Source organism: Scyliorhinus torazame, chromosome 6 (genome assembly GCF_047496885.1).
Source record: "Scyliorhinus torazame isolate Kashiwa2021f chromosome 6, sScyTor2.1, whole genome shotgun sequence".
NCBI lineage: Eukaryota > Metazoa > Chordata > Chondrichthyes > Carcharhiniformes > Scyliorhinidae > Scyliorhinus > Scyliorhinus torazame.
Window position 1 is genome coordinate 127926740 of NC_092712.1, and position 14127 is coordinate 127940866.

General features: G+C 44.8%; 1 protein-coding gene across 4 annotated transcripts in view; it reads left to right on the forward strand.

Annotated features, from left to right (window-relative positions):
• The window catches only part of LOC140425013 (E3 ubiquitin-protein ligase HECW1-like), an 856744-nt gene that overhangs the window by 357481 nt on the left and 485136 nt on the right, over window positions 1-14127 (forward strand). For all 4 annotated transcript variants that reach the window (XM_072508780.1, XM_072508779.1, XM_072508783.1 and 1 more), the window contains one exon: window positions 9837-9912. In XM_072508780.1, the coding sequence (XP_072364881.1) occupies window positions 9837-9912 (76 nt within the window). The remainder of the gene's footprint in view (window positions 1-9836; window positions 9913-14127) is intronic.

Sequence of the window (14127 nt, forward strand, 5' to 3'; positions counted from 1 at the left end):
CTGCTCTGAACCAATGAACTATATAGTAACAATGGCGTGTGTGGAAAAGCTTTAAAAAAGCCATTCATAACCTTCTTTAAAAAAACTGGTGTTTCTACAACACTGTAAAAGTGACAGTCAACAAGACAATGAATATTAATAACAGAAATTATAAGTGCCTAGCACATCTTTTCCATGTGTAAATAAGCATTGTGCTATTGACAAAATAGATCTAAGAAGAAGAGCTTTCAATCAAGCCATGTTTTCCCTTGTGTGTACCTGTTTTAACCAACTACTGGAAGTCTCGGCTGTCAGCCAAGCTTCATTAAGCATGCTAGGTGGAGGAACATGAGTTGGTACGGGAGGCATAGGGAAGATTTTCAGAAGGTTCCTGTATCCAGACTATGGTTCATGACACCACTCAGGGGCGGTGAACCACAAAGCTGGTCCAACTCCACAGAAATTACAGGGAGGCTAGGAGATGCCTACTCCTGCAGTGGCACTGATCAGCTCTAGAGTGGAGGGTGCTCCTGCACCAGCATAAATGAGGGGCTCTGGCAATGCAAGTGAATACAACAGAATCGGGTCCGTCCATCATTTTTAAAGGTCTCTGAAGGTCTTCCTGATTTCATGAAAATCCAGTTACTCTTGTTCCTCTCTGACTGATGCTGTCCAATTGTTACAGTCCAAGACCGCTAATCCTAAAATTCCGGCAACCATTCTTGGGGAATATGCTCCCTAACCGAAACCACATATCTCTTCACTTTTTCCCCATCTGATCCTGCCAGTGGATTAACAATTAGTCTTGAGGTCTGAACCACCCTCAAGAGTCTTCACTCACTTTTTAGAAAGGCTATTGTCACTTTGGGGGTGCCAGTGGACACCCTGGTCCTGTAATAACCTCCCTCAAGGCAATGACAAACCAAAGCTCCTATTCCCTCCACCCTCATATCGAAAAAGAGACATATTCCTTACAGTCTCGATTCCCTCTCAGAACGTATAATGGCATGTTAACAATACAAACACTCTCAACTTAAAAGAAAATGATTTCATGGGATATGAATGCTGCTGGCGTGGCCAGCGTTTCTAATCTCTAGGGTCATTCATGATCAAAGTCACACAAAAAACTCACTCCACCTTGCAGCTGATGAATAAGCCAATCAGAAATAACTGCAATAAGAAATGTAACTCAAACCTTTCTGGAAGATTGCAATTTCCTCCGATTTTATTGAAACTTTTCTTTATATAGTGCCTTTCCCACTTTCACACTCCAACGCGCTTCATAATGATTAAATGACTCTTTTGTCAGAGTGCCTGTTATGTAGCCAAACATAGCAGCACATTTGTGCCCAGTGAGATAAATGACCAGATAATCTGTTTTGGTGGTTTTGGCAGAAGGTTGCACGTTAGACCGGACAACACAGAGAATTTATATTGTCCTGAGCAGACATTAGAGTGTTGGCTTAACTTCTCATCCAAGAAGTTGCCCCTCTGACAGTGCACCACTCCCTCAGCTCTGTGCTACCCCTTATTTCATTTAGCTACAATTGTATTTCTTGGATGTTGGAAATAAAACACCTGCCAACAGTGATTGGTGCGATACCATTCTTTGCAATGTCATCAATAAATGTCTGCATTACTACAATACCATTTGCTGTTATAGTGGTCTGCTCTGAAAGTGTTTGATCAAATGTTCAAACAATTATATTTGGTTTGTTTTATCTGGTTGCATAGTCAATCCTTTATTGCAAACAAAAACAGTTCTTCTCATAGCATAACTGTGATATGAGTTTGACTTTCTTATAGCTGAAAACCAGAGGCAATGCTACTAGTAGCAGAAAAAATTATTTTGTGGGTAAAAATGTCTTCATTTTGGACTCATAGAATTTACAGTGCAGAAGGAGGCCATTTGGTCCATTGAGTCTGCGCCAGCCCATGGAAAGAGCACTCTGCTTAAGCCCACGCTCCCGCCCTATCCTCGTCACCCGACCTAATCTTTTGGACACTAGGGGCAATTTATCATGGCCAATCCACCTAACCTGCACATCTTTGGGCTGTGGGAGGAAGCCGGAGCAACCGGAGGAAACCCATGCAAACACGGGGAGAAAGTGTAAAATCCACACAGTCACTCGAGGCCGGAATTGAACCCGATCCCTGGAGCTGTGAGGCAGCAGTGCTAACCATTGTGCCACCGTGCTGCCCTGGGCCTCTTCTTACTATTCAGGACTGGGAAGGGCACTGGCAAAGTGTGGAATATTAAGAATGGCAAAAGGATGCAACCCATGGTTGCATATGGTTAACATCAGCTCTCACAGGCTGAGCTACCATCGGTGAGGTAAGACTAATTTAGAGCTGATCTTCACATTCCATAATGCACTAATGCCTTGCTGCATCCTCTTCTTAGCAATTCATGTTTTCAATGTTTAATTTTGTTAGTTGGAAGATCCATAAACCCGCATTTCACTGTCCTCATCTTCTCCCACTTCCAAAAAATGAAGGTGGGCTACAAGCTAACTGAACTTTTAAGGAAGTGCTCAGGTTTTGGCCGAAGTTGGTATCATGATCAGCACAGGCTTGGAGGGCCGAAGAGCCTGTCCCTGTGCTGTATTGTTCTTTGTTCTTTGAATGTGTTGATTGTAGTTTTCAAATATGGCCTTTATAATATTCACAAGGTGTGCCATAACCTAATTAAGTTTGCTTTTAACATCGACTGCAGGAGTAATTCCAGATTTGGCCAGTGTAATATCCCACACGGGACTTACAGTTGGGGGGGTATGATTATCTTCCTCATGGCCCTTGCAGAGTGTAAGCTCCCCTGCCAAAGGGCAGGGGAACTCTATTAACCATTGTATAAAAGGTCGGCCAGTAAGGTACCGACCAGAGAGAAGGAACACAGGTAGTGTACATGTTGCTATTGTGAATAAAACTAAGTTATTTATTTTACTCGGTGTGGAAACCCAGTGTCCTTATGAAAGTCAGTGCTGGAAGTTTTGCTCAAACTACCACTTCCTGTTAAGAAAAAAACATGCTCTACATTTCTGTGTAATACCAGCAAAGGGCAAACATGCACAGGACATCCACAACTATTAGTTGCTGTATATCTTTGCTTTGATAGATGAACTTACTTAATCTTTAACCAGCTCTTCTCATTGTTTATAAAATAGTGCAAAATGTGCACCGTTATGTGGGGGAGAAAACAGAATAATGTATCAGTTATACAATAAGCTAAATAACAATTTGTTTTTCGCTCAGTTATGTTCACTTTTGTTGATGAACTTATCATATTTCCTGAAACATGTGTAAAATGAGCTGAACAATGATATCGGAATTGATTAAGGTTAGTTGTCTCAATTCCGACAGAAACCGAAACATTACAAAGAGGGACTTGGAAATGTTAGCTGTCAAACAGTACAAATATTACTGTGCTTAGGAAAATGTCACTGGTTAATTGTCTATATTAACAAGAGCACATGCAAATGAACAGACCTTTCAAGGGGGGAATAAACCAAGTCATTTGCATCTGTGGTTTCTATCAAAGCTGCAAAGGTTATGAACGTTTACTCGTGTTTTGAGAGCCTAGCTACATCTACCATGGGGATGGGACTGGTCACACTCTCCAAGTGGGGCAGTTTAGCACAGGGCTAAATCGCTGGCTTTGAAAGCAGACTGAGGCAGGTCAGTAGCACGGTTCAATTCCCGTAACAGCCTCCCCGAACAGGTGCTGGAATGTGGTGACTAGGGGCTTTTCACAGTAACTTCATTTTTGTGCTGCCAGAGGTAGTAGTAGAGGCGGGTACAATTGTGTCTTTTAAAAATCATTTAGATAGTTACATGGGTAAGATGGGTATAGAGGGTTATGGGCCAAGTGCGGGCAACTGGGACTAGCTTAATGGTAAAAACTGGGCGGCATGGACTGGTTGGGCCGAAGGGCTTGTTTCCATGCTGTAAACGTCTATGATTCTATGAGATGCCATGGGAGATGGTGTCACACAGACTGGAAGTGGCTCCTCCATATTTGTAGCCATGATGCTGGAACTCCCTGGAAGGTCTTGAAATACTTGATTTAGCTGCGTGCGTTAAGCAAATGGTTTTCATCTCCTAGCTGGGTTTACAAAGTTCATGGGGGCGATTCTCCGAGCCCCGCGCCGGGCTGGAGAATCGCCACAACCGCGCCACGACGCCACGAGCGATTCTCCGAGGTGCGGGGAATCGGCGCCATTTGCGCCGGCCCGAATGGGCCGAGCGGCCGCTCCGACACGACAGAGTCCCGCCGGCGCTGTTCACTCCTGGTCGCTGCCGGCGGGAACGCTCGGGGGGCAGTCTGTGGGGGGAGGCTCCTTCACCCCTCCGATGGGGTCTGGCCCGCGATCGGGGCCCACCGATCGGCCGCGGCCGGCCCCTGAACACCAACCCCATGTTGGGTCGGGGCCAGCGCGTGTAAGAAGTTCCCCGCGCATGTGCAGGATGGCGCGGCCCAGCTGCGCATGCGCGGGTTCGCGCGGCGTCCATTTGGCGCCGTGTAAGGAGGCTGGAGCGGCGTGAACCGCTCCAGCGCCGTGCTGGCCCCCTGCGGGGGCCAGAATAGGTCGTGCCCGGGCCCTGTTCGCGCCGTCGTGAAACGAGACGGCATTCACGACGGCGCGAACACTTGGCCTCAATATCGGAGAATCGCCCCCAGAACCTCCATCTTCTTCAGTAGAGCTGGGAGAACGGCTCACCCTTGGGCTTTCCTGCCACCGTTACCTGCTGTCTGTTTCACCACCAGAAAACACCACAAATACATTCTGTAACCCAGCCAGGATTTTAGTCTCTGCACTTGTGAGTGGGAAACGTGATTCCTCAGAGGAATTCACCTTGTCTGAGGTGAGTTTTTTCTGTGGGCTTCAGCTCCAGTGAAGGACGTGGAGAAAAGATAAAAGGACAAGAGTTTAGATAACACTGAGAGACTGGACACTAGCAGCTGACAGGCATCACAATGCAGCTTGATGTAGTGTGTGTTTTCAAAGGTTCAGCAAGGTATGTCAATTCAGCGAAGCCTTGACCTGAACAACTCTTATTTTATCTGCTCTCAAAGCATAATTGATTTCCAGTTCTTTCTGCTCCAGCTCAAGAAAGGTTCATGGTGTTATTGGTAGTTTTACTCCTCTCCGTGGTATTAATTAATAAGGGGATCAGAAGTTATGGGGAGAAGGCAGGAGAATGGGGATGAGAAAAATATCAGCGATGATTGAATAGCGGCGCAGATGTGATGGGGCGAGTGGCCAAAATTCTGCTCCTATGCTTTATGGTCTTTTGTGATGACTTATTCTACAGTGAGAGGACAATTATTAGTGGGTGCCGTCCAAGAGGGCGAATGCAGATGTGCGGGACTTCTGTTTGCTGTGCAGATGCTGAGAGTGAGAGAAAGCAAAATGGAATCTGGATAATGATGTTTTGAATGGAATACCCATTTCTGGAATGTGCAGTGAGGAAGTTGCCATAAGAGGAGTTTCTGATTGTACAAACTATATCAAGTGATATATAGCGAGTGCTACTAATGCCAGTGCTAGAGGTGTGAATGTGTTTAGAATGACTATGGCCTTGGGCAGAGTGGTGTGGGATGTTGTAGATGGGAGAGAATTGTTGATGGTGATGTGGAGGAAGCCAACCCTGTGTTGACAGAGTTGCTAGTTTTGTCAGCATGGTCAGGGGCTGGTTTAGCACAAAGGGGCTGGTTTAGCACACTGGGCTAAATCGCTGGCTTTTAAAGCAGACCAAGGCAGGCCAGCAGCACGGTTCGATTCCCATACCAGCCTCCCCGAACAGGCGCCGGAATGTGGCGACTAGGGGCTTTTCACAGTAACTTCATTTGAAGCCTACTTGTGACAATAAGCGATTTTCATTTCATTTCATTGCATCCAGGGCCAGATGTTCCCGAAGCTGATAATCTCCATTGTTCTCTCCATGCCAGGTGCATTTGATGTTTTGGGATGTTTTCACCCACTAGCGGGAAAGGAAAATTCCCTCCTCTTTTCTGTAAAACCTCCAGAGAGGTTACTCAGGCCTGGGGGTTTGCTGCAACTCATCATTCAGCATTTTCACCCTCCACTACTCCCACGTGCAATCTTCCAGAAAGAGATGCAACACTGCCGCCCTCAGACTGGCCTGCTTGAAAAGTGGATAGGGTTCCTCATGATGCCAGTCAATCAGTGGGTCACCCACCTCTGTGATCATAATGAGACTTGGGTATTAAAAATCCCTTTCTGATACCATTTCACCAGCCACCCATTCAAAGTTAAAATTGGGATAATTGTCTTAGTACTTCTCTCCATCTGTGATGTGTAACTAGTGAACATAATTTGATAATAAATGGTAGGAAGTGCAGAAGGGAATCTCCTTTCGCTGGCTCAGGTCCATGTCAACAGAACTGGCTCAGAGTCAAAACTTTTGTACTTTTTAAAAACAGTCTGTTTGCTTTAAAATAAAACATTTGCATATACATTGTTGTCGAATTCCTAGATTAATGTTTTCTAACATGAACAATGAGCCGTGGCAGAGTGTTGTGGCTTTGTGGTAAAGAGCCATATGTAGCAGAGCAATGTTCAGATAACAATGCCAATGTGACAGACTCAGGTTTACAGCTTTTCTCAGCATGTCTGCTAATAATCTTTCAATTATTGTTGAATTATAGAATGATAAAGCACAGAAGGAAGCTGTTCACTGTGCCTGTTGTGACACTTGTGTAGAGTTATCCATCTAGCGCCATCCTCCTCTTTCCCAGTAGCCCTGGAAAATTTCCATCTTCCAAGTATTCAACTCATTCCCTTTTGAAAACTATTGGATTACTGAGGACTATTTCCACTTTCAGGGAGTTTGAATAAATGTGTTCTACACCTTTTCAAGGTCTCAACATCCTTCTTAAAGTGCAGTGCCGGGCGGCACGATGGCACAGTGGTTAGCACTGCTGCCTTACCTGGATTGACACAGCGGCAAGTGCCAACATCTTCCTGTCGTGTTAATCACCCAGGGGTACCATGGACTGCAATTGGATGCAGTTGTACTTGAAAGTAGACTCCAAATTCTGGTGTGGGTTCAATACGTTTTATTGAACTTGTTAAGCAGTGCACACAGTGCGCTGTGTGTTTGACACTCTACTAATCTAAGTGTGCTAACTATAACTAACTAGATCAGACTAGCTCTGAGCCATGTGTAGAAGGTGCTAACTGATACATACACCCTGACTTTCACTCCAGTTGTCACCAGTGGAAAGAGGCAGAGTGTTGGTGCCTCGTGTGTTTTATAGTGGGAGACCACTTTCTAGTGTTCTGCCTGGTGATTGGTTGTGTTCTGTCCTGTGTGTTGATTGGCTGTACTGGGTGTCTGTCACTGCCTGTCTGTATCTCATTATGTGCATGAGTGCATATCATGACACTTCCCTCTGCAGATTCTAAAAGACGTGTATCTACAGACTTGGAAGGCCATGGCAAAGCCTACTATTGTGCTTTTACGGTTCACTAATTTCATGTGCAGGGGTCTGTAGTCCTGGATGGCAAGTGCAGGCAATCCTCATGGATGTCACAAATGTTATACACTGTGACACGAGAGGCCGAGCAAATGTAGGTCTGCCGGCATTCTGTGACTTTGCACTAGTCACAATCCAAGGAATTAGTCAGACATCACATGGCAGATCAACTTCAGAAATTACTCCTATCACCTCAGTTATGACCTAATATCAAAATATCCAACATCAAAATATCCAAAATGTTTCGATAAAATTGACAGTGTCAAGGGGGCTACAACATTACGCGTTCAGGAGAATGCAAGTCAACCAACTGATCTGGTACATTTTGCACAACACGAGTTTAAAAGAAGAAATGGTGAAAGATTTCACGTTTAGAAAATGTAATTGATTCAATTCAGCGCGTCCTTGAACACATGGAACAATTTTGGCCTTACCAGGACAAGATAGGCATCTCTCAGGGAGCCATTTTTAAAGGCTGACAACTCAGCTTTGCAACCTGACATTCTTCAACAACTTCATCATTCAAACATGGGCATTGATCAGATGAGAAGATTTGCGAGAAAGACATTCCACTGGCTGATTGAGAAGAATGGCATTGAAGTGATCGTCAAGAAGTATGAGGCATATCAAGAACATATGCCCAGTCAGCACAAAGAACCATTGATTCCACATGAAGTTCCGATCCATCTTTCATCTCAAATCACTGCGACCTCTTTCATCTCCATGGCACAGACTTCATTATAATTGACGATTACTTTACCAATTACCCCATTATTCAACAGTTGTACAATATGTCAAGCACAATTGTATTTGGTGTGGCTAGAGAGTTCATTATGGATAATGGTCCGCAATTTATCGGTTTGCTATTTCAGGATATGTATGAGAAGTGGAATATCAATCACACTACTTCTTCTCCTCTTTACACTAGATCTAACGGCCCAGCGGAGCAAATTATTCACATAGTGAAATCCCAATTCTCAAGTATAGACAGACCCAGCAAGATCTATATATTACAGTGAAACCTTTAATCACAGCTATTTCATCTCAGGCAGAGCTAATGTTTGGCAGACCAGTGTAGCCAATTTACCTACTCTCACCCATTCTACACTATCAGAAACTATAGAGCACGTGTTAAACTGAAAGAGAAGATCACCAACATGCACAATAAAAATGCGAGTACAGAACTGTTTACAGTAGGACAAGTTCACATCCAAACCCCCAAAGAAGATACGTGGCAACTAATTGAAGTGACAAAGATTTATTTGGAACCAAGATCCTATGAAGTCAGTACACACAAAGGCGCAACGGTGAGATGTAACCAAGGACAAATCATATTAATTCCACCATACAGCCTATTGCCTCTAGTCCTAGATACCAAATACAACCAGGAACAACATCCTAGAATGAGAACCCCACAGATCACTGTGAGCCATTAAGAAAGCCTTCAAACACAGTTACCATTACAAGATCTGGGCATACCAGCAGGTTACCTTTATGTTTTAGACACCCATAGATTCATTAGTTCTATATACTTATCAAATTTCCGTACCGGCCTCCCTGAACAGGCGCCGCAATATGACAACAGCGGCTTTTCACAGTAACTTCATTGAAGCCTACTTGTGACAATAAGTGATTATTATTATATTATTAAATGGTAATTAAACATGAATATGTACTGTAAATAGTTATACATTTTTGAAAGGGGGAGAAGTATCTTTAAAGAAAAAGGGATGTTGTAATATACCTTCAAGGGATAGCAGCATGTCATCAGCAAAAGGGAAGTGTGTCATGTGATCCAGTCGCAGTTTCACTCTGACCTGTGAGCAGAACACAGCACACACAACTCTGCTGCTCTTCAAATATTCCATTGTGTACATGTGTTCTCATGTGCCTAGTTTAAATAAATGAACCTACAACATGTTTACCCAATCCCTTATGACTGATTGGTGCGTTTATATCATTATAAAAACACAACAGTCTTGTGGAGTTAGTTACATGGTCGAAGCTGACATGTCCTCCGAATATTGAATTAAGTGCAACATTCAAAAGGTTTAAATTACACATTTTGAAGTAAACAGATCGTTGTGTATTCTGGTCAGTGTTTGTTATTTCTGTTCAGTTAATCAAGAATTTCATCACCTCTGTAATTTCTTTATTGAAGCAACTCTGGAAGATATTTTTTCCATTAGTCTGACAGGATTTAAAGTACAATGCCTTATATATTTCCTAATGAGAGCAATCAAATGATTTTTTTCTATAGTTTCTATCTATTTGAACTTTGGTACTTTCTGTGTCTTGAGTACCTTGAGGAAGAATCTCATTATTGATTGTTATTTCTTCTTTTCCTACTGACTAGGTTTTTAAAACTATTTCCAGTGAAGAAGCTGTTCAAGGTCAGGGGAATCGGAGACTGATCAATTTTACGCTGTCAGGTACGATTGTCTTTTAAAATGCGCCCATCTCTAATCTTCAACATCAAAGCAATGATTATCTTTGTAGAGTTTTTTGTTTCAACTAAGCTGCACAAAGGCATTACTTGGAATAATCTACAATTAACTATACACAGTAAAATACTGCTTGTTTTGTTTTACTAGCCCCTCCCCTCCCCAAACATAAGGGATTTAAAATAGTTTGGCTTTGTCACCCTTTCTTACATTCTAGTAATATGTGGCATTGTTCTTGAAATGTAAAAATAATACAAAAAGGGTGTTCGCTCTACCATTACAAACTAGTAGTAATTGTGAACTCAGCCCAGTTTTCAAGTTTAACTCATGTCAGTAATAGTAAGAAAAATATAGTTACTTGATTCCACTCCTGTTTCTGATTGTTACAACTTGAAAGATGAACAAAATTATTTATGTAAATTGCACAATTGTGAGGAAGATGTTAAGGGAAAGTAAGTTTTTTTTTAAGCTACTCAGAACTGGTGTTGGTTGTCACCCATGAGCAAAGATAATTTACAGAGTGAAAAAACAATGTATGTGTGGCCATAGAAAACATCTGACCTTCAAGGAATAGCAGCTTGGCATCACCAGAAGGGAAGAGTGCCATGTGACCCTACTGTAGCCTGTGAATAGATCTTCTGCAAAGTTATCCCGATCTCACACCATGACTTTGACAAAACAGCCAGCAAAGCAGTAGAAATGGTTGGTTCTGTCATTTCTCCAGAGCTTCTATCATGGTGAGGTCGGAGGTCTGGAGAAGTTGATGGGAATTCCAGGCATCAGTTATTACAGTCCAAATGTAGATCTTGATTAAATGTTGCAGTATTAGACGAGAACTTGAAATTCTTTCATCCGGCACACTCCTTCTCCACATCTGTAATGCCATGCGATTGAGTGGTAAATAAATCACAAACTAATCACGACGAGGAAGGCATTCAGCTAATTTGACACATTTAACATAGAATGATATCGCAAAGCATTTCACATTTGTCTAATAAAGAAAATAGAACCAAACCTAAGCAGGAACATTTGGAGGGGGTGACTAAATCTTGGACAAAGAGGTTGGCTACCAAAGAGACTTCAAAGGAGAAGAAGGAGGTGGAGACAAGCATGAATTATTGAACCTGGGACTGAGATTTATGAAGCATGAATCACCCATACTGGCGAAAGGACAGGGAGTTGCATCAACAGGTTTCAGTTAGAGAAATAGAGTTAAGGAGTTCAGAGAGAGCATAAATAAAAGGAAAGCTGCAGACACTTACTGTAAATCTGACCATTGTGGACCACACCGGTGTCCACCAGCTCCCGCTTCCTGCAGCTGCAACATATTACCTGCCCTGCCATCTCTATTGTATTTTGTGTAACTAATTAGGGTTTCAAGTATAAAAATACCACTTGATGATAATTTGTAGTTATATTAAGTAGTTTAACTAGTTAAGCTTTAAATGTAATATAGCGCTGATATCTAATTAATGGCTCTGGTTCGCTTCCAGTGGCGGCTGTGAAGGAGTAAGTTGCACATTTGGTGGCTCCCGCTCGGGTCGGACTTTTGGACCTTTTCCCCCGATTTTTTACCGGACTTGATTTGAAAAATTGGTGTCAGAGGCAATTATGAACTGAATTCCCACATCGGTGCATGGAGAGAAGGACTAGAAGTGCTCGTAAAGGCAGAAACAGAAAGACAGAGAAGGCTTGAGCTGAAGCTGCAGCGGGAAACAGCATGGCGGAGGACCGGACCTCTGGTTTGTCGACCCAGCGGTCAATGGAGCAGCTGATGCAAGTTACTCAGGAAGACTTTGCGAAGCAGAAACGGGACTGCTTGGACCCGATAAAAGAGTTGATTAAGCAGCTGGAGCTTAGATTGGACACCCAAGATCGGGCGATCCAGAAGGTGGAGAAGGCGCTGGCTGAGCAGGAGGAACATCAAACTGTGGTGGAGTTGGAGGTGGGGATGCTGAGAGACCAGCAGAAGAAGCTCCTGGAGAAGGTGGAGGGCCTAGAGAATAGGTCCCGCTGGTGGAACTTGAGCATCGTTGGGCTCCCGGAGGGGTCCGAAGGAGCGGACGCTGGGGCATACATCGCAGACATGTTTGAGAAGCTGCTGGGAGATGGGGCATTGTCCCGACACTTGGAGGTGGACAGGGCTCAGAGAGCACTCGCGAGGAAGCCATGAACGGGAGACCCCCCGAGGGTAATGGTGGTGAGATTCCACAGGTAGTTGGATAAGGAGCGCATTCTACAGTGGGCCAAGCAGACACAGAGCTGCAAGTGGGACAACAGTATCCTGCGGGTCTACCAAGACCTGAGTGTGGAGGTGGCCAGGAGAAGAGCAGGCTTCAACCAGATTAGTTCGATCCTTTTTAAGAAAAACGTGAAGTTCGGACTGTTGTATCCGGCCCGTCTCTGGGTCGCGTACGAGGAACAGCATTTTTATTTCGAGTCACCTGAGGATGCGCTGGACTTCGTGAAAAGGAAAATTGGTGGACTGAGAACTTTTGAACTTTGCTACAAGGTTCATGTCTTTTTTTTCTGTTTGTTTCTCTGTTTTTAAAAAAAAGTTTCTCGTTTTTCGTTTTGTGGAAGCTGTTTGTAATGCCGTCTGTATTAATTTGGGACCCGTGGCAGAGCTGAGTGAGTTAAGATTTTCATTTGCACTGTTGGGGGATGGAGATGTGCTTGTTTAGATTTTGGTGTTTTTCTGTTGGGCAATTGTATGGGGTTTGTTTGATGTTGGAGTATGTTTGTATGAGTGGGGCAGAGGGGGGGAGGGAACAATAGGTGGGAGACTATTCGGCGCCAGGGATGGGGGCCACCAAGCTAGCTGGGCGGGCTAGCTCACGGAAGCGCAGTGGGGGGGTGTGAATATGTTTGGTTTAGCAAAGGGATTGGGTTACAGAGTGTTGTTACTAGGGGGGGGAGGGGGGGAAAATGTTCTGCTGACGAAGGAGGGACTTGGGCCAAGACACAGAGAGGAGGTTGGGGGCGGAGGCTGCCTGGGGGCGGACCGGTGGAGGCGCGGAGCATGGGCTGGAGGCGGGCCCAAAAAAGGGGATGGCTGATCGGCGAAGGGGGGGCGGCAATGAGCCCCCCAACTAGGCTGATCACCTGGAATGTTCGAGGGTTAAATGGGCCGGTCAAGAGGGCACATGTGCTCGCGCATCTTAGGGGACTGAAGGTGGACGTGGTAATGTTGCAGGAAATGCACCTTAGAGTAACTGACCAGATTAGATTGAGGAAAGGCTGGGTCAGTCAGGTCTTTCACTCGGGACTGGAGTCAAAGACTAGAGGGGCCGCGATCCTGATCAATAAGCGGGTGGTGTTTGCGGCGGGTAGAATAGTTTCGGATGTGGGAGGCTGGTACATTATGGTCAGTGGGAAACTGGAGGGGGTGCAGGTTGTATTAGTAAATGTGTATGCACCAAATTGGGATGATGGGGATGTTTATAAAGAGGATGCTGGGGAAGATACCGGACCTGGACTCGCACAGGTTGGTGATGGGAGGGGACTTCAACACAGTTATTGACCCTGGCTTGGACCAGTCAAGCTCGAAAATGGGCAGGGTGCCAGCAATGGCAAAGGAACTAAAAGGGTTCATGGAGCTGGGGGGGGGGGGGGGCGGGGATCCATGGAGATTTGGGCAGCCGAGGGTGAAGGAGTTCTCCTTCTACTCACACGTGCATAAAGTGTACTCCCGGATCGACTTCTTCATTTTGAGCAGGGCCTTACTGGCAGGGGTGGTGGACACGGGGTACTCGGCGATCAAAATCTCAGACCATGCTCCGCACTGGGTTGACCTGCAGGTTAGTAAAGACAGTAACCAGCGTCCGCAATGGAGGTTAGATGTGGGACTTTTGGCTGATGAAGGGGTGTGCGAGCGGCTAAGGAAATGTATTCAGAACTACCTGCAGGTCAACGACACAGAGTCTCGCTCTATGCAGACGACCTGCTCCTGTATGTATCGGACCCATTAGAGGGGATGGAAGAAATCATGGAGATTCTAGGGGAATTTGGCCGGTTTTCGGGGTATAAGCTAAATATGGGGAAAAGTGAGATGTTTGCGGCCCAGGCGAGGAGACAGGAGAGGCGATTGGGGGAGCTGCCGTTTAGATTAGTGGGGGGAAGCTTTAGGTACCTAGGCATTCAAGTGGTGCGGGAATGGGACCGGCTGCAAAAATTAAATCTGGCCCGGCTAGTAGACCAAAT